Source organism: Oncorhynchus clarkii, chromosome 26 (genome assembly GCF_045791955.1).
Source record: "Oncorhynchus clarkii lewisi isolate Uvic-CL-2024 chromosome 26, UVic_Ocla_1.0, whole genome shotgun sequence".
Classification (NCBI taxonomy): domain Eukaryota; kingdom Metazoa; phylum Chordata; class Actinopteri; order Salmoniformes; family Salmonidae; genus Oncorhynchus; species Oncorhynchus clarkii.
This window is the reverse complement of record NC_092172.1, coordinates 15,651,064-15,671,215: the sequence shown is the minus strand read 5'-3', so window position 1 is coordinate 15,671,215 and position 20,152 is coordinate 15,651,064. Positions and strand designations below refer to the sequence as shown.

The 20,152-nt window shown below is 44.2% G+C and overlaps 1 protein-coding gene across 3 annotated transcripts in view; it reads right to left on the bottom strand.

Moving 5' to 3' along the window:
• The window catches only part of LOC139385068 (AT-rich interactive domain-containing protein 3B-like), a 59,861-nt gene extending 39,875 nt beyond the window's left edge, over positions 1-19,986 (bottom strand). For all 3 annotated transcript variants that reach the window (XR_011628909.1, XM_071130114.1, XM_071130115.1), the window contains exons 1-2: positions 19,848-19,986; positions 17,912-18,550 (exon numbers count right to left, since the gene is read on the bottom strand). Coding sequence is in view for 2 of the 3 variants with exons in the window: in XM_071130114.1 (XP_070986215.1) it covers positions 17,912-18,550; positions 19,848-19,883 (675 nt within the window). In the remaining variant the exon portion in view is untranslated. The remainder of the gene's footprint in view (positions 1-17,911; positions 18,551-19,847) is intronic.
• Between the last annotated feature and the right edge of the window lie 166 nt (positions 19,987-20,152).

Genomic DNA, 20,152 nt, shown 5'->3' with positions numbered 1-20,152 from the left:
AAGGCACATTTCTGGCAAAACAAATGCAGTGTGTTTTATTTTGAGTGGTAAACATAATAGTTGAAATGGACTTGACTGTAAATGGATAATACATCTCCGGGAAATAAGCATTGTGTATTGCAGTGTGTAATGTGTTTATATTCTTTACATATATGCTTCAATCAACATCTCACACACACAAACAGGTTTACAATCCCTCCTCCTAGTTGAATGTCGACACATACCTGAGGGGGAACACAAAACAGCCATTAAAAACAAATGTTTGGAGTCACGCCTCCATTTTGGTGGAGGAAGCCAGGCGAGTTGGAACAGGAGGGGTTAATGGCAGGCGCTGGGCAGCTTTAAAGGGGGGAGGGGACAGAATTGATTGCTCAGGATGTTGACAGCAGTTCTCCAATTTGATAAGCAGCTGTTATTAGATGAAGAGGCTAGTTTGCAATAAAAGCACTTTGTGATTTTCCTTCATTTCTCCAGAGGGGCTTTGAGGGACAGAGCTAGTTCACAACATGATGTGGTGTGGCTCTGTGTGGTGCTTACAAAGGGAAATACATGAAAAAGAGAAACCTTGGCTCTGGGAAAATCCTCTCTACAGCAACACTACACAAGCACACTAAAGCAGGTCAACCTGCAGCACATACTGCAAGAGAACATCCTATTGAACTAGGTCATTGTCATGATGTAGATAACTTAGCAGATAACACTGAACATGCTTGTGGGACGGGGTGGAGCGCAGGGAAGATCATTTTCTCATTGGCTGGTTTAAACGTGTGTCTGGCTGGCTGGCTTGCAGTTCTGGTTTCCAGAGTTACATTATGCTCGTATGGAGCTAGGCTAGGGTTAATCAACGAAGGCGCGCGTGTCCCTGACATACCAGAGTCGTATTTAACCGGAGGCAGGCCGGAGCTGCTGCAGCCCCCTAACCTCTCCACTCCACTGGACCTAGATGCCACAGTCCCGCCCACAGCTTCATGCTACAGGCCTTGGCTCTTTCCCCGGGGGCCTGGCCAGCGATCGAACTGAAGCCCGATCAATAGCTCTGGATGTGCAAACATGGTGAACTTCCCAACCCCCCCCCGGACACAATCTCACAGCACGGGTCAATACTCATCATCCTCATACTACTGCTATGACCAGGGAAATTGAGATTGGGGAAAATATCATTGTGACGACTCTGGTGTGACTTCAACCGATCACCTTGAGCAAGAGCCTCACGTTTGGGACTGGGGGATTTCCATTGGAAAAACTCATGTCCCCTAGCTGGCTGAATTAATAATAAAAACCCATAATCACCAACAAGCTGGAGCAAAGAGTCACAACCATCCTTTAAAATTTTTTTTTTTTTAAAACACACACACAGACACACACCAAAATGTATTAGTCACATGTGCCGAATACAACAGCGAAATGCTTACCAACAACCAACACTGCAGCTTAAAAAAAAATACAGATAAGAATAAGGTGATAAAAGTAACAAGTAATTAAAGAGCCGCAGTAAAACAACAATAGCGAGACTATATACAGGGGGGTACAGAGTCAATGTGCAGGGGCACCGGTTAGTTGAGGTAGTATGTAGATGTAGAGTTAAGGTGACTATGCATAGATGATAACAACAGAGAGTAGCAGTGGAGTAAAAGAGGGGGAGGAGGGGAGCAAAGCAAATAGTCTGGGAGGCCATTTGATTAGGTGTTCAAACAATATCGCTATGGTAACCGCAGGTTGTAAATCATGGCTAGAGAAATGCCATTGTACTCCCAGCTTGACCTAGTCAACAATGGCAGGCAGACTTTACTAAAATAGAGCAACAGTTCACATCCCACTGTAAATCTACAGACAGTCATGGGATCTCACAACACTGGGGGAGCAGAGCAGTCACCATCTCACAGCCTTCTCTAGGTCACACTCCTCTTACTAATCTTTTTCCCTAAAATGACTAGCTGTCAAACTGGAAGATTGAGGGAAATCTCTAAAACAGACAAGGGAAGGGGAGGTAATTGAATCATATTCAAGGTTGTCTCTGGGCTAAGCATACCACAAGACTTCTGAGACCGTTCTGGAACCCAGCCAAAACGCTGGAGATAAATGACAAGAAACATGCAAATGTGCATCTCCATACAGTGAACTCTCTACACCATAATTATAGAATTATGCTAAAAGTCTGGTTCTTTCTATGAGGTCCAAAGACCCTGTGCTAAAATAAACATGCAGTGGTTAAATTAAGTTATCAAAATGAAATTACAGCTAGTCAAATAGAATGTTTCCCAGTCTTTCTATAATTTAACTTGGTTCCACCATTGTGAGAAAAAAAAAACCTTCAATTATTTGCTTTGTACATTACTCAATTACTGTTTGGGAAGTGAAACCTTGGATTAAAGCAGATTATGTGTACAGCAAGCACCTTCTGTGTTACTGAACTCATACTGCGTTGTCACTCTCCGTGGTATTCCCTACAGCTGCAAATCCACTTCCCTATGTCGGACAGTGATACTGCCCTTTCAGCACACTTAAAAAAATAAAAAAATAAACTGGCATTGCAGTGGGCTGCCATCTTTAATCCAAATCAAATAATTGGGCTTTATCCCTCTGCGGGACTCATATAATCCTTTATAGAGCCTCTTGCTGTGGTGGGGGAGGGGGTGCTGAGTGGATAGGGCTGTAAAGGATCTCATGGTGAGCCGGCCATACGCTATGCTAGCACAAAGGTTCTCACTAATCACAATTCCATGTGCACAGGGAGTAAATCTCACTGCCAATGCTGGAACATATGGTGGCATTCCTCCACACACATACGACCGGATTCTCTCTGTTCACATTTAGAACTACCACAACGCATTCAAAAGCTCATACATCACCACATGAAACGCAGCAGGGTTCTGAATCAGATCAGAGCCTGCCTGCCTCTGGATGTCCAGTCATGTTGGAGGGAGATGTATTTCTTTGGGGAGCAGCAGACAGAACGGCGGGGAGCCAGGGACAAGGGGCCAAACGTCCAGAGGGGGGAGCATGTCGCTACCTGCCCATCCTGCGATTTGTCTTGCACCTCTAAAGAGAAGAGGCATGTGAAAGGCAGGTAGGCCCCAGGACAGACCACCATCCTCCATTAAATCACTCCAATTACAGAGCAAAGAGAGAGACAGAGAGGACAAACCAGACACTGACTGACCAACTTTTTCACCTTGTCCTACTTGGCTTCTTCAGACTCCAAGTCACTAGAAGTAAGGGTTTAAAACTCAGAGGACAAAGGCAGGGTCTTAGAGAAAGCCAGGGTGCATCAACATTCTGGGTAAACATTTCTACTGCTGGTGACCAGTAAGTCTGGTTCATCAAATAAACTGTCTGCATTTGTTCAGCTCCAGCCCTTTCACCAAGATACCACATTCCTCAGGCAGAGAGATCCCCTCCCCCACTGCCTCACTCTCTCTCACCCGCTGCCCCCTTCCCCCGCCTCACGCAAATGCAAAAAGTTTACAGGCTGGCATGGCCAGAAGTTCACACTCATTGGTTGAAAGACCCCTTCAGAGCCAGTGTAAACTTATAAAATTCCATCTGTGGCTCAACATGCACCATACCACTGCCGAGTGAATATCTGAGAACCTTGAGAACTGAACTGTAAATGGGTTGAATTTCCCAAATCTAACTACTGTATGCACAGATTTGCGTGAGACCCAGACCCCCCTTTAATATAATTGGATTTGGAGCTATTACCTTTGTTCTCTGAAGTGTAGTGACCATTTTATTTGAAGTGCTCTCAGAAGTGGGGGAGCGAGAAGATCGTGCTAAAGCAGATCCAGTGAACAAACAAGTGGGAGCTTTTAAGACTAGAATCTAAGTACATTATACATACAATAAAACTACATTTATTTGATACCATTAAAGTCAAGACTGCTCCAAGCAAACACTGCTCTACACAGGTCAAAAGAGCCATTAGCCTTTTTTCTTGGGTTAAAAGCTTTGGCTAAAAATATGTTGCATATCTCACATCAATCATCCACCTCACCCCAGTGCTAATGGTAGCTGTAGACATCACATATCACTGGTCGGCTTTTATAGCCATTCTCATTACACTGCAGAGCCAAAGGAATTCAATACATTCAGAAATAAACAAAGGCCTTTCTGCTATTAAGCCACATCACATCTAATTACATATGAAATGGGGCCAGGGCCACAAACCCGGCTGTTAAATGAGAAAATTACTTCTTTGTCTGGTGGGGATATAAAAAAAAAACAGAGTGCCTCATTCAGAGCAGAGGCTTTCCTTCTTAACTCCTAACGTCACATAGCAGCTAGCAGGAAGAATTTCCCCCATTCTGAAGTATCAGATGGCGCAAGTAATTTTCCCAATTCAAACACAGCCCTTTTGCAGAGCAGAACGTGGCAATGTCTAATCAATAGGGACTGATTTCCCTTTTCAGTGGCTGTGGGTATCGGTTTTGTCTCAGCTAGTGTTAAGTGTGTGGGGGTGTTCCACCTCTGACAGTCTGGTCGGCTCCCTAGAAGACCCAGGCTGGTGTTCCACTGTGGGCCCGCTGCCGGTGTTGCGTTGAGAGGAGCTGCGGCCCCGTGGCTCCTGCATCGTCCACCCAGGCCTCGGCCTCAGCCGTCACGCATCTGGAGCTCATCTCCAGGCCCCAGAGAGGCAGCAGAGAGGAGTCCAGCTGCTGCTCACTGGCTGCTGCAGCTCTATTGTACATTTTCACAAAGTCACTTCATGTGGCGGGCTAATACAGTACGCAAAGGGAAGTGTGTTACATCAAGTCTCACATAATAACTCACTTGGATGACTAGGCATCAGGATGTCAAGTGAAATGTCCTACTTTCCTATAGCCTGCGGTTTAATATTAGTTACAACACTGAGTAACAGAAGTCACTGAAGTCACTTTGAAAACAATAATCACTGATCTGGCTTTCAGGTATGTCTATAAAAACACAATTTTTACAACAAATTTAACCACAAAACACACATAACGCACATTCACTAATAATGAGAAATTCTGGAAGCAAAGAATATTAACACAGGTAGGTCTCAATCTCTCAAGCACAAACCCACATGCTAGTGAGGACACAAGCTCATTTTTATACTTCAAGTTTTGCCAACTTGTAATCTATTTGCTAGCTAACAAGGTAGAACAGTGTAACTGTTATGGACATAATCTTCTTCATAATCATCTCTAACTGTTTGAACAGCATGCTAGCCTGTCCACTTGGTTCAGATGATGAAAATCAAGTGGCCTACCTTATTTCTCAGAATGAGAAAAGTTGCCAATTCCTTGTATAATAGATTATGCTCATTTCACATTTCTAAAACAGATTAGACAGCTAGTATAACAGTCTTTGGCTAACATGCTGCTAGTGGTACGTGGTACCCCAATGCAGCTCAAAACAGAAACAGAGCATTTATTTTCCAGAATCAATGTTCATTGACTCTCCCGTTTTGGTAGTCTGCTCTTCACACAATTTCAGGAGTTGAGACATAAGGGTATCATTAAAAAAAACGTGATTCTTGCAATACATCTGTATTGACCCTTTTTACATCAACTCTTGACTTATCGGGGCGGCAGGTCGCCTAGTGGTTAGAGAGAGTTGGGCCAGAAACCAAAAGGTTGCTGGATTGAATCCCAGAGCTGACAAGGTAAAAATCTGTCATTCTGCCCCTGAACAAGGCAGTTAGCCCACTGTTCCCTGGTAAGCCGTCATTGTAAATGTGTTCTTAACTGACTTGCCTTGTTAAATAAATCACATACGCTGCTGGAACCGTTTATTGCCTAGTCACTTTATTCCTAAATACAGTGCCTTCGGAAACTATTCAGACCCCTTTGAGTTTTAAATAAAACAATTTCCTCAGCAATCTACACACAATACCCCATAATGACAAAGTGAAAACAGGTTTCTGGACATTTGCAAATTAATTAAAAACAAAAAAAGAAATACGTTATTTACATAAGCATTCAGACCCTTTGCTATGCGCCTCGAAATTGCGCTCAGGTGCATCCTATTTCCATTGATCATCCTTGAGATGTTTCTACAACTTGATTGGTAAATTCAAGAGCACAATGGCCTCCATCATACTGAAAACGAAAAGAAGTTTGGAAACCCCAAGACTCTTCCTAGAACTGGTCGTCTGGCCAAAACTGAGTAATCGGGGGAGAAGGGCCTTGGTCGGGGAGGTGACCAAGAACCCGATGGTAACTCTGACAGAGCTCTAGAGTTCCTCTGTGGAGATCAGAGAACCTTCCAGAAGGACAACCATCTCTGCAGAACACCACCAATTAGGCCTTTACAGTAGAATAGCCAGACAGAAGCCACTCCTTAATAAAAAGGCATGACAGCCCACTATGAGTTTGCCAAACGGCACCTAAAGACTCTGACCATGAGAAACAAGATTCTCTGGTCTGATGAAACCAAGATTGAACTCTTTGGTATGAATGCCAAGCGTCACGACTGGAGGAAACCTGCCACCATCCCTACGGTGAAGCATGGTGGTGGCAGCATCTTGCTGTGGGGATATTTTTCAGGGACTGGGAGGCTTGTCAGGATCGAGGCAAAGATGAATGGAGCAAAGTACAGAGAGATCATTGATGAAAACCTGCTCCAGAGCGCTCAGTACCTCAGACTGTGGCGAAGGTTCAATACTTCCAAAAGGACAACGACCCTAAGCACACAGCCAAGACAACGCAGGAGTGGCTTCGGGACAAGTCTCTGAATGTCCTTGAGTGGCCCAGCCAGAGCCCGGACTTGAACCCGATTGAACATCTCTGGAGAGACCTGAAAATAGCTGTGCAGCAATGCTCCCCATCCAACCTGACAGAGCTTGAGAGGAGCTGCAGAGAAGATTGCGAGAAACTCCCCAAATACAGGTGTGCCAAGCTTGTAGCATTATACCCAAGAAGACTCGAGGCTGTAATCCAGGGGTGGGCAATTCCAGTCCTCGAGAGCCTGATTGGTGTCACAGTTTTGCTCCAGCTAACACACCTGACTCCAATAATCACCAAATCATGATCTTCAGTTTAGAATGCAATTTGAATAATCAGCTGCATTTCCTAAGGATGGAGAAAAGTTACACCAATCAGGCAATCGAGGACTGGAGTTGCCCACCCCTGCTGTAATCGCTGCCAAAGGTTCTTCTACAAAGCACTAAGTAAAAGGTCTGAATACTTACGTAAATGTGACGTGTTATTTTTATAAATGTGTTAATTTATAAAGTTTGTTTTGTCATTATGCGGTATTGTTTGTAGATTGAGGGGGGGGGACTACGTAATCAATTTTAGAATAAGACAAACTACAAAATATGGAAAAAGCCAAGGGGTCTGAATACTTTCCAAAGGCACTGTATACATCTACCAACCTCAATTACCTAGTACCCCTGCAAATCGACTCAGTACTGGTATCCTGTGTTCCACTGTGTATTTATTCCTTGTTATTATTTTTCTCTATTTAAAAAAATCATATTTCTCTAGATTCTTGGGAAGGGCTTGTAAGTAAGGGCTTGTGTGTGTAGAGTGTGTGTAGAGTGTGTATAGAGTGTGTATAGAGTGTGCATAGAGGGTCAAAGCAGAAAGCTGGTGACGCCACTTTGTTAGCTATTTAGCAGTCTTAAGGCTTGAGGATATAGATGCTGTTCAGGAGCCGTTGGTGTCAGACTTGTTGCTTCGGTACCGCTTGCCGTGAAGAAGCAAAGAACAATCTATGGCTGTGGTGGCAGGAATCATTTTCCGGGCCTTCCTTTCACATACTCTACTGGGTGGTTCAAAAATAGAGTTCCTGCTAAATAAGGAAATAACTATTTATTTAGCAGTTAAATCATAAGAGTAAACAACCCACTGACATTTACTATATTGATGCTACAAAGCGTACAGAACGATATACTGACACTCAAGATGAGTAATGCAGTTAAACAAGTTTGACAAAAATGCTCCTGAAATGTTGTACTTTCTTCATATTAAGCAAATAAAAACCAATCGTCCAAACCTAATCTCTCTATCATAATTCGTTATTGGTTTTTACCCTTGTAGGATGGCCAAAATTAGGGTGACAAAATCAATGTAGGCCAGAGAAAATTCTGGAAAAAAGCATTGTGTAAACTAGGCTAGATGCTGTGCGATAATTAAGGCTAACTGACAGGCCCACCGTTGTTGAACTCGCCATTTTTCTTTTCGAATCCAGAGGACATTAAAAAAAATTGAGGTAAGATAGAGATACATTTTGGTATCCACTGTTCATGTGAAATTCCTGTTATTTTTCAAAGACAAGCACATCTCTAAAATGTCAACGGTGCACTGAGTGTACCGCAACCTTTACATTCTCAAAGCCTTTTCTATTGAATTCCATTCGTGTCATGTAAATTCTCCTCCTTTCCAGACCAGTGTGGTCACAGTTCTCCCTGCGTTGTGAGTCATGTTAGTCGTGTCAACCATTCTAGGTTAATTGTTCGTGGAGGATTAAAACACATATATTTGAGTCAGGCAGGTCTGACTGGATGTCTTTTGTTTGACCAGATGGTGGACCAATCTAGGCTAATTCAGGTTAGGAAAGAAAACAGCCTCCACAGTCCTCACATTTAGATCCATGCAAATGTCTGATTTCTGAAATCTGCATGGATCCAAAACTTGCAAAGGCTCTTTTTTTCAGTTGATGTTCTTATCTTCCTACTCATTCCATACCTTATCAGGTATACCACAGTATCCTCCATTTTATACTGAACATAATCTTTACCATTCAATGCAGTCCCAACTCTTTCTCTTCAAAAGGCTTGAGGTTAATAATTAACATTTTTGGACCAACCTTTTAAATCATTTACCAACACGGATTTTGAAATGATCGACTCCAGTTGACATGGTTCATAGTTCTATTGAGAATGTGATTGTCTACTAACTAGATCAGCAAAAAATAATCACAGGTTGTATTTCCTAATCTATCAAACCCCCATTTCTATATCTCACATTTAATATAATCTGAATCTCTAGAGCCAGGAACTATTCTGACTGATATGGACATCAGACAAAAGTAGTTTGCTTGATTTCAAAGTTGGGAGTAGGGTTGTTTTAGTTGAGAAACATGAGCCTAGAAAGACAAGCCAAGAAAGACCTTCGCAAGTCCAATCTATCCATGTGCCTGATTTGCAAGTGAAATGTCTCTAAAATACAAGTTTCACTGCTTCACAACAACACCGAGAACGCAATATTAAACTGCCTTTTAGTTCAGAAATAGGGTGAAACACGACTCGACATGGTGAAAATTCTCAGATTTCCGAATGTGTGAAAACATCAGCTGGCACAGCAAAGCAGACATTAGTTTTGCTGCGAAATATTACGTTTACCAATATAAACGAGTGTCGAATTCTCTCTCTCTGCCTCCTCTGCAACAGACTGGTGCTGACAAGCGGGGGCGATTACACGGAGGCCTGTATTGTGAAGACTTGGCAGATTAACAACCTGGCCACACACTTGCGCTGTAATATACTGTACGCTACACAGGAGGTTGGCAGGCAGATCGTCTGCACATGCCGTTAGAGCAGGGGGTGGACTGCGGTGAGGTGGGAGGAGAGAAAGGCAGCAGTGAAAGGAAAGCCTCACTCCTACACACCTCCTGCTCCTCTGCCTGGCTGGGTGCCATGCTCCAGTCAGCTGCGCTGCTGCTGCAGTGTTGTTTACCCAGGGCCTCTGACACAGCGGGTCATTTAGCAACTCAGGGCCCGCCTGCCACTGGCCTGGACCTGAGCCAAACCACCGCCAGGGTTCGGAGACGGCCAAGACTGCCACTAACAATAGCGAAACGCCTTTCACTCCTCACCTCCACACTGTGCTTTCAATAGGGAGCGCAGCCCGGTTTCGACACGCCAGGATTAAACTCAGACCGACCCGGACCACCCTTCCCTCCGGTCTGTTCTAAAGACATGCTACGGATACTAAATAGTCAGTGGTGTTAGGGAGAATTCACTCACTTCCAGACGGAGGTAGAAATGTTAAGTTTAATGACGAGGCTCTGCTGTGACATCGGAGCTCAGCTTGGCTCTGTTCCCTGGCTGCAGCCATGGTGGAGGCCTTTGTTTCACTCTGCCATTTCCTCTCATCTGTCTGTGCATAGGGGGCTTCATTAAAGAGCAGGTGTTGAGATATGTCATAGTGGGAAGGATATGGTCATTGAGGATGAAGAGAGAGGGAGAGAGAAAGGGAGAAAAAAAGGGGGCGCAATAGAGAAGTGGGGGGAGAGGGAGATAGGGAGCGGGGCTTGCGGTTGCTGCTGACTGATCAGATTACACCAGCCGTCAGTAGCTTTCCAACAAGGGCCAAGGAAGTCAAATCCTCCAGGTCGATTTCGGGGGGGGGGGGGGGGGGGGGGGGGGGGGGCGACTCAGTTGGGATATGCGAAAATCACATTTCCAATTCACACATGAATATGAATACACACTTGTACGCAGGGCTGGGCAATATATCAAATTAAGAATCTAGGTCATTTATTTATTATGCGTGTTTATGGCCACTTGTTCTCACGTTGTCTTCCCATTTACACACACACACACCAAGCTCATCCCCCTGCCACTAACAACAAAGATGAGAGATCACTTCTTCCTCTCTGACAAGCGGTTTCAACTCGCTATTTGCATTTGAGGTTTGGTCCAACAGAATCACTCATACGGACACCGAAACACATTGAGACAATATTTTACCGTAATAAAAGGGGAAGTTAACCTTTTTCATGTTGCAACTCCTCACATTGTGGTTGTATCAATGAACATTGACTCTGGAAATGTAATGCTCAGTTTGTCACGTGTGGCATTGCGCTACCACGCACCGCTAGGAGCATTTTAGCCAAAGACTTATACTAGCTGTCTAGTTGGGGCGGCATGGTAGCCTAGTGGTTAGAGCGTTGGACTAGTTGCAAGTTCAAAACCCCCGAGCTGACAAGGTACAAATCTGTCGTTCTGCCCCTGAACAGGCAGTTAACCCACTGTTCCTAGGCCGTCATTGAAAATAAGAATTTGTTCTTAACTGACTTGCCTAGTTAAATAAAGGTCAAATAAAATAACATTAAAATAAATATGTGCAACATGGCAACTTGTTCTCATTTTGAGAAGAAAAAAAAAAGGTAGGCTGCTTGACTTCAACATCTGAACAAAATGAACAGGCTGTTCAAACAGAGACAGACAGAAGGGTGTGTTCATAACTTAAATGAACAATAATTCAATTATTAGTGGGTCTTGTGGTTGTGGAAAGCCTAGGTATAATTTCACAAGCGGTGAATTCAATAGCTTATTGCTGACTGTTTGAAATGCAGCGTATTTTACCTTTAAATTGTACAATAAAGCTTATTTAGAGAAAAAAAATGTATTAATCAAGATGTATTGTATTAATCGAGATATATAATTAAATCACCCATAAGTTCAAAAAAATTCAATTGGGATACACTACATGTATGTGGACCCTTCCAACTAGTGGATTCGGTTATTTGAGCAACACACATTGGTGACAGGTGTATAAAATCGGGCACACAGCCATGCAATCTCCATAGATAGACATTGGCAGTAGAATGGCCCATACTGAAGAGCTCAGTGACTTCAACATGGCACCGTTATAGGATGCCATCTTTCCAGTTGGTCAAATTTCTGCCCTGTTTGACCTGCCCTGGCCACCTGTAAATGCTGTTAGGCTACAAAAGCTCACAGAATGGGACCGAGGGCTGAAGTACGTATCACTTAAAAATAATCTGTCCTCGGTTGCAGCACTCACTACCGAGCTCCAAACTGCCTCTGGAAGTAATGTCAACACAAGAACTGTTCGTTGGGAGCTTCATGAAATGGGTGTCCGAGCAGCCCCACACAAGCCTTAATTCACCATGTGCAATGCAAAGCATCGGCTGAAGTGGTGTAAAGCTCGCCACCTTCGGACTTTGGAGAAGTGGCAACGCGTTCTCTAGAGTGATGAATCACACTTCCCAATCTGGCAGTCCGACGGACTAATTTGGGTTTGGCAGATGCCAGAAGAATGCTACCTGCCCCAATGCATAGTGCCAACTGTAATGTTTGGTGGAGGAGGAGTAATGTCTGGGGCTATTTTTTTATGGTTCGGGCTAGTTTGGGGAAGGCCCTTTCCTGTTTAAGCATGACAATGCCCCCATGCACAAAGCAAGGTTCACACAGAAATGGTTTCTGAGATTGGTGTGGAAGAACTTGACTGGCCTGTACAGAGCTCTGACCTCAACCCCATCAAACACCTTTGGGATGAATTGGAAAGCGGACTGCGAGCCAGACCTAATTGCCCAACATCAGTGTCCAACCTCACTAAGGCTCATGACTGAATGGAAGTAAGTCCCCGCAGCAATGTTCAAAAACCTAGTGGAAAGCCTTCCCATATTAATGCCCATGATTTTGGAATGAGACGTTCAACAAATAATTTTGGCCATGTGTATGATTTTAAGGCCATATCGCCCCGCCCTACTTGTAGATGTATAAAATAGGACAAATATAGAAACACCCACCAAATTATTATTATTACATATGGTGGCAGAAAACACCATCTTTAATAATATTTGGCCTCTTTTTGGTTCATGTGGCCATAGTGCTGGAGCTGCAATCAAGAGCACAGATCTTGAAATTCAACAACTCCTTTCTTCCCTGTAGCCTAAGACAAAAATCACTATGCCAATCTATGGTCGGTAGACTCATCACTGCCAATAAAGCTGAGGTTGAGTGGGCCAAGCTCTGGTCAGGTCAGCTGGTGCACATCTTTAGCACAGCATTGTCAGTCTGTCTGTCTGAGAGAGAAGTGGAGAGGAGCCATGAGGGTTCCCCCAGACCAGACCAGCCTCCCCGGGAGGGCTCTCTCCCAGCAGCAGCAGGTGTGCCCTTTGAGACGGAGATAAATAAAATAAGTGTCTTTCCCTGCACCAGCCCTCCCCTCCCGCTCCTTTTTCTTTTACAGCCCCTGTGACAATGACTAAAATAAATTAAAAGATCACCAATCACGGCCCTGACAGAACAGCACAGATACGCTACCCCACCCTTCCCCCCCCAGCCTCTTGTAGGAGCCACAATGGGAATGCTCACTGTTTGAACAGTTAACTCTTTAATTCCGTCTGGAATGTTTCCTTTGGGTGGGGCAGTGCAATGTTGAGACAGACCAATATCCCCCTGACCCCACCCCTCCACAACGTCTCCCCCTTCATCTCTCTACCTCTATTTCTAGGTTAGCGGAATATTCCACACTTGACTGTTAGGAGCAGGATACCGCAAGCAAACTCCCACAAAGGAGCCTTCCCATAGCCCCATGGTTCGATCATCTCACGAGATTACTCAGGCTCACGTCTCCTTTCTAAATCTCTGTAAATCTGACACCTAAACAGGTTCTGTATTGGTTTCTATACCAAGTCAAACTAGCACAGTTACATTTAGTACAGACTATTCTCTGATGGAAAGAATGCTATTAGAATGGTGGAGTCGGTGCTAATTGCGTGTTGCCTCCTACACCCAAACCACCCAGCCAGGGCCCTTTGTTAATGAGGCACAACGAAGGCCCACAAAGCACTGGGCCACAAACAGACAGAAAATCCCACTACAGACGCAAGGCACCATGTGAAGCAAACGTATAAACACAGCGCCGAGTCTGTTTAAAGAGTTAGAAATGCTCCATCACTGAAACCCAGGTTATGAAAATAAAGACTACGGACTACAATACACAAGAAAAACATCAACATACATCATTCATTAATGTGGACTGCCTGAAGCATGAAAATAGAAATGTATACAAGGACACTTAGTTCAAACACACTGTTAAAGCCACATCTTAAATCAGCCTAACACAAGAGCAACATAAACTACGGATATCCTAATTTATATAATCATAAACTTCTCAAACTGTATTATCATAAATCCTGGCTCCAGCCACAATCTCACCGGGTAGTTGTCCACCACAAACTAAAACTAAAGCTGGAATCATGGAGGCCCTGAGCAGTCTAATCTGTTTTAAGACAAGCTCTGAAATTAACAGGCCAAATGAGGCAATGTTAACCCCTTAGCGCTCAGCCTATCAATCACATGAATCACATTAGGACACATCAAGAAAGCCCAGATCATAGGATGTGTGTTCTTGATCGGTTCTTATTCTGTTAGTTTCTGTATTCTGAATTGAAAAGAAACTCCAGCACATTGGCGATCTCGATGGTCCACAAAAAATAAATTGATCTTATGTAACCAACGATTCAGTCTCAATGGAACACCAGAAATGAAAAATGTAAAGTTAGTTACTGTATTGCCAGCTCCACAAGAGACATCCATCTGAGTGGACAAAAGACTGTACAAACATTCTACAACAGGACTAGGCTATACTTATTCAACCAGTCTTTAAACACAACCATTAGAAAACCTGTGTAGAACTAATGAGACACCATTGTGTGTGTGTGTGGTTTTTTTTATGCTTTCAGCTGTACAACAAATAGGTGTTGCACAATGGTTCTATAAATAGATGTGAAGAATTATCTAGGCCGAGAAATTATGTTGGTTAAAAAAGGCTGTGTGCGAAGAACTCTAGCCTGTGGCAGGTAGGAAAATAAACTAAAAGCAGACCGTGTTCACTTAACTAAACACGGCAAGACTCTGGCTTATAATAGCTACAGATCCCCAGTAGTAGCTGTCAATAGGAGAAAACAAACAGGATGTTGCTAAACAAAGGAGATGGGAGGGTTCAAACTGAACAAGTATACAACATCATTGAAAAACAGGTAGTAAGTGGCATTGGATAGTGAATTACAAAACAAGCCTTTAACAAGGTCATACTGATGCCGTACACCTGTACTGTATCACAGACTAGGCAAGGAGGGAGAGAGGCCCCATGATTCCAACCACAGCCTCCATCTCTGAGAACTGAAGCCATGTCACCGTGCAAAGAAACCATTTCTCACACATTTCCAGTGGTCTTCCCAGCACTCTGCTGGGCAGATGCATCAGGCTGCATTTGACCCACATTTCATTGTCAAAATGCATAGTGGAATACATCTGCTAAATATGTCCGCCATAAACGAGGCTTAACATTCACCCCCTCCTACCTGCTCTAAAAGCAGCTCCAACAACCTCCATCGATCGATTCGCAGGCAGCTGCAGCTGTGCAGCCAGCTCCCCATTTCCTGACTGATGCGTTGCTGGGGCGACAGCTGAATTATGCAACAGCATGCATTCAACAAACATGTTTTAATGCCTGGCCAGTAACTAGCAGCAGCCAGCAGTAGAAACCAGCAGTGCTTGGAGTTTAATGATGCGATGAGAGAGGGGCTCTGAGAAACCATGTCACAGTGCAAAGAAACCATTTCTCACATTTCCAATGGTCTTCCCAGCACTCCCTCCTAGACCCAGCTTAGTGCTCCCTGACTCGGTCATCACTACAATGCAAATGAAGCCCCAGTCTAACTTTTGTTGATTAGGTCTCCCTTGACACCAGAAAAAAAAGGAACATCGAAGATGTAAACATGAAGAAACGGCAGATAAACCAGCGAAACCAAAACTACCTCTAGTCTACCACAAGTATTATCATTAGAAAATGCTCAGCTCAACCCCTCCAGTATGGAGCTGCTAGGGAGGGAGTTAGCTATCACTGCCCGACACACCAGGGCACGGTCCACAGGCATGATTATTACTCTATTAATCACTGGGAGATTATCATGAGGAGAGGGATACGAGAGGTCAATTAGTGGGCCTACAGCGGAGCCCAGACCGGGGGGAAAGAGAGTGATCTGCCCAGGCCCAATAACACCCCGGCCAACACTCCACGCAATGCTTTTGTCCATCCTCTCGTTTGACAACTATTTACTCTGCTGTTAAGGGCAAGGGCGAGGTCACGACACATGCGTCAATGACAGAAAACACAAACTCTCCACCCCCGATCTTTACACCATGCACCTTTGACACACAGAGTGCTGTCGTAGAGCAGTGTTTCCCAACTCCTGTACCCCCAACGGCACACATTTTTGTTGTAGCCCCAGACAAACTCACCTAATTCAACTCATTGAGGGCTTGATGATTAATTGACAAGTTGAACCAGGTGTGCTTGTCCAGGGCTACAATAAAAATGTGTGCTGTTGGGGGTTCTGGAGAACTGGAAAACACTTAGAGGACATTCAGTTGAATGCATTAGGTTGTAAAACTAACTAGGTATCCCCCTTTCCCATTCTTGGCTAATATAACAATAGCATAATATCAAATCAGTGGTAGGTTGTTCTATTTGTTTTTTATAACCTTAATATAAATTAATATAATAGGCTACTTCAAACTATTGTGACACCCAGATTATGGTGTGCCATTGCTTTTGAAAATATTAATCAACACTCCCTCCAGAGAATGGTATTTGCGGCATTTGCTGGGGCTTCTCTCCAGCCTCTTGAAGACAATACCATCAAAAAAGTCCCCCTTCAGCAGTGCAACCTAAAACTGCCACAAGAGATGAGCAGTTGTTAAATACTGCAGAGCTGACATAATGACAGGAAAGATAAAAGAGAGGAAACAAAAAAAACGCAGACCAATTCTCGTTTGACAATGCCTCTCCAACCCCCCAGGCTCAATCCCCTCTCCTAATAAAAGAACCACGCCACAGATAGCCAGGCCAGGGCTCTGCGACACCTCTCCTGCTCTGATGACTGGTGGCTGTCTGACAACTGGCCTAAACAGAGACAAGTCGACCACCTCTAACCTACTGCCGCCAATGACGCATTTTTTTGTTCACAGTCACATAACAATGTGGTCAAACTTCTTTTCATTCAGGTTGTTTCCACTGTGATCTAATAATGTGGTAGCTAGAAGTCTACTACACCCTCTATCCTGTCCATCTGTTCTTTGTGATAACTGTAGCCTACTCCAACCATAGCACTGCTGCTGCCTGCCTGCCTCTAATCCAGGGCTCAATCTGCTGTCATTTATTTACTTCCCCTTCCACCATTACTCCTGTGGAGCTAAATTTGGAAATAGACGGAGTGACAGTCCCAAAGCCATTTCCCCTTTAAATAGACAGTAATGACATCCTTGGAAAATGATAGTGCAGCACACGCAATGCCACGGTCAGTCACAGCAATAGATCTGTTCTGCCTCCTACATCTGTCAACTCCACTGCAACATGGCTTTTTATATCAACCACTGGTGGGCTGTTACACAACACATGCTACTTCCCTAGTGCTGACTCAACCATGAAGGATAGCTTGGATTCCACTCTGCATTCTGTCGCACCGTGACAAAGCGGTGAGGAAATATTTACCGTCAATGGAAAAAGTACACTTGGCACAGTGTTGAAACCCTTCAGATGGGTAGCACCACTACTGTGCCTTAGGATACCTCTACCTTCTCACCCCGTGTGCTGCATGTCTGCCAGGAGAGTGCAAGAGAGAAATTACTGAGTGAGAGAGAGAGAGCGCAGTGAGTGAGAGCGACACACGTGCCTGGCCCTCTGCCAGTGCACACTTCTAGGATTTTTGGCCACAAAAGCCATAGAGCGGCTCAGCCCTCCCCAGTGATTGTAAGTGTCTCACAAAGATACTGGCTGAGAGGTCTGTGTCGAAGCTAAGATTAACCCACCCGCTCACAGCACGAGAGGGCAGAAACAAATCAGACAAAACACACAACAGGAGACTGGAAAATAGCGAAAGGCTTTCCCCCTATATGACGCTTACTTACCAAGGGGGACATTTGTGTTTTCATTATACAGCTTTGTGTTGACTCACTGTGTTTGGGGAAGAGATAGTACAACTTTGGATACCAGATTAGCTGCCGATGAGAAATATTCAAAGAAATGTGGCAATCTTTCTTCATGTGGACAAATCTATTCTTTAATGTCAAGGGCAGACATAAAATTAAATTGGGATTGGATTTTGAGAATATAGCTAAGAAAGGAGAACTGACATACATTTATAAGGAGAGTAGAATGGCGGTAAGCCAAGGTGGCCTTACCTGTTTGAACTGATCCTCAAAGCTATTCCAGTCAGCCTGCCCGTTGGGGGAGGTGGCAGAATGGGGCCCTGCAGGAGAGCGGCTCTCGTCAGGCTCCTGCTTCACCCTGACAGGTGGCAATGGCACCTGCTGGGGGCCCGAGGTAGAGTAACTGCCAAATGGATGCGCTGGGAGGCGGGAGGCACCCTGTTGTAGAGCCAGTGTCTGCTTGCGGAGGTACTCAAGACCACTAGCCCCTACCTCTTCCTCCTCGCTCCCCTCGTCTCCATCCATCATCTCCTCATCATCCCCTGAATCCCGGCCTCTGTCCTCCTCATCCTCCCTCTCTGAGTCCACACTGCTCTGGTTGGAGACCCGGGACAGTGGGCCTCCTCTGGGTATCCCTGCACCTCCAACCAGGGCCTTGCCCATGAAGCCAGCTCCAGAGGCCCGGGCCGCGGCCAGGATGGCCTGCTGCGCTGCTACCTGCTGGGCGTACATGATGTGGGCCTCGCGGAGCCGCCTCTCTTTGCACTCCATCTCCAGCCTGGCCTGCTGCTGGCGCTGCAGCTGCTCCATGACAGCCTCCAGCTTCATTCCTCCTGCAGTGCCTGCCTGAGGATAGACACCCCCCAGACCACTCTCCTGTGACATGCTGGGCTGGGAGAGGAAGTGAGGAAGACATCAATAGCCAACCATAAACCAACAACTCAAATTACCACTGGATGTCTGGCTTTACAGGTTCTAATAAAAACATGCATAACACAAAGTGGACTATTTAGACATAAAAAACAGGGAAGTCCCATATGTCAGGATTAGACTTAGTACAGTAGGCTACAACAAACCATCCACTTCACGAGGATAACATGGGTAAGTTTCAACATGAGCACAATAGATGAGGGAAAGGCTAATTGACATTGAGGAAAGGGGAGAAGACACTGCAAAATACTGTTAATAAACAAACAACAACAACAAAAAGTACAAAGAAATATACTGCATGGAAAGGATTGTATGGTATGCAATATCTGGTGCTACACGTGATTGTATTTAAAAGTACAGTAGTAAAATGCAGGACATATTTATACGTAGGTGTAGTATAGGAAAATGACACAATGTTCAGCACAGCTGCACATAATACAGAAGTTAGACCACGTTTCGTCCTGTAGATAGATCTACAGCATATTGCATTTATGATTCTTATTTGAAAAAAATGAATTCGAGTTAACGCATAACACTCAATTGAAATAGATATTCACCACTTTAAGAATGAGCTAAAACAATGTAAGCCATTGGATTTGAACAGAAACATCAGTAACAATAACAACTTTGAAATAATTGTGAACCATGTAGCCTCGTACAGTTGTTTCTTATCATCAAAAGGTGTCAATTTAGCTTAAATCCGAAACAATAAATCAACCCAGATGTATCCTACATTCAAAATTAACGTTAGATGATTGTTAAAGTTCAAATATAATTTTTTATCCAAAACACATAGGCCTACAGCCTCTTCTATTCGTGAAGTCAGTCAAAATTAGCCTTCCGGATGTATATGGCGAGGCTCCAGAAAACGTACATGAGTAAACAGCGTATAGTATCGTAGCTGGCTACGCACATATACCCCCCCCCCTTATCTAAATCATATTAGGGGAGCAGATTACAGTGCATAAAAATATGCATGCATTTGATCTATTTTATTGGGTTACGCACTATACATTATTTATTTGCAGTAGGATTTATAACTGTAATTAAAACAGGACATTGGCAATGACGTACGCTGAACTATCAAAACCAAATATTAATAAGGATTTCTTTTTTTTTTTTTAAAGCGTTACTTTTTATAGGCTAAAAGCACGAGACTATATTGCTCTGCAAATAAATGCTCGCTACCTCGCTCCTAGGCTATGACACAGCCGAGACCCAGCCAGGGCACAGCGCCAAACAGGGGGAAACAACTCACCATTTGTGCCTTGCTGCTACCGGAATTGTCCACCATCCCTCCTTCCTAGGTTATCCTTTTCCCTCTTCGCTGGCACGGTTTCAATCACTTGTAAACACAGAGAAATTGTGCATGCACGGGGGGGGTGGGGGGGTTAAATTTGTCCACCAGCAGATAGGCAGAATGTTGGCTGTGTAACTCTCAATTGTATCTTTCTCCACTCCTATTTTATTTTATTTAGAGAAAGACTAACATGAAATATGGCCCGATCTCATATCTCGAAAAACTAGCCGTTGAGGTAACTCCCTTGACTCGATTTTCCTTCA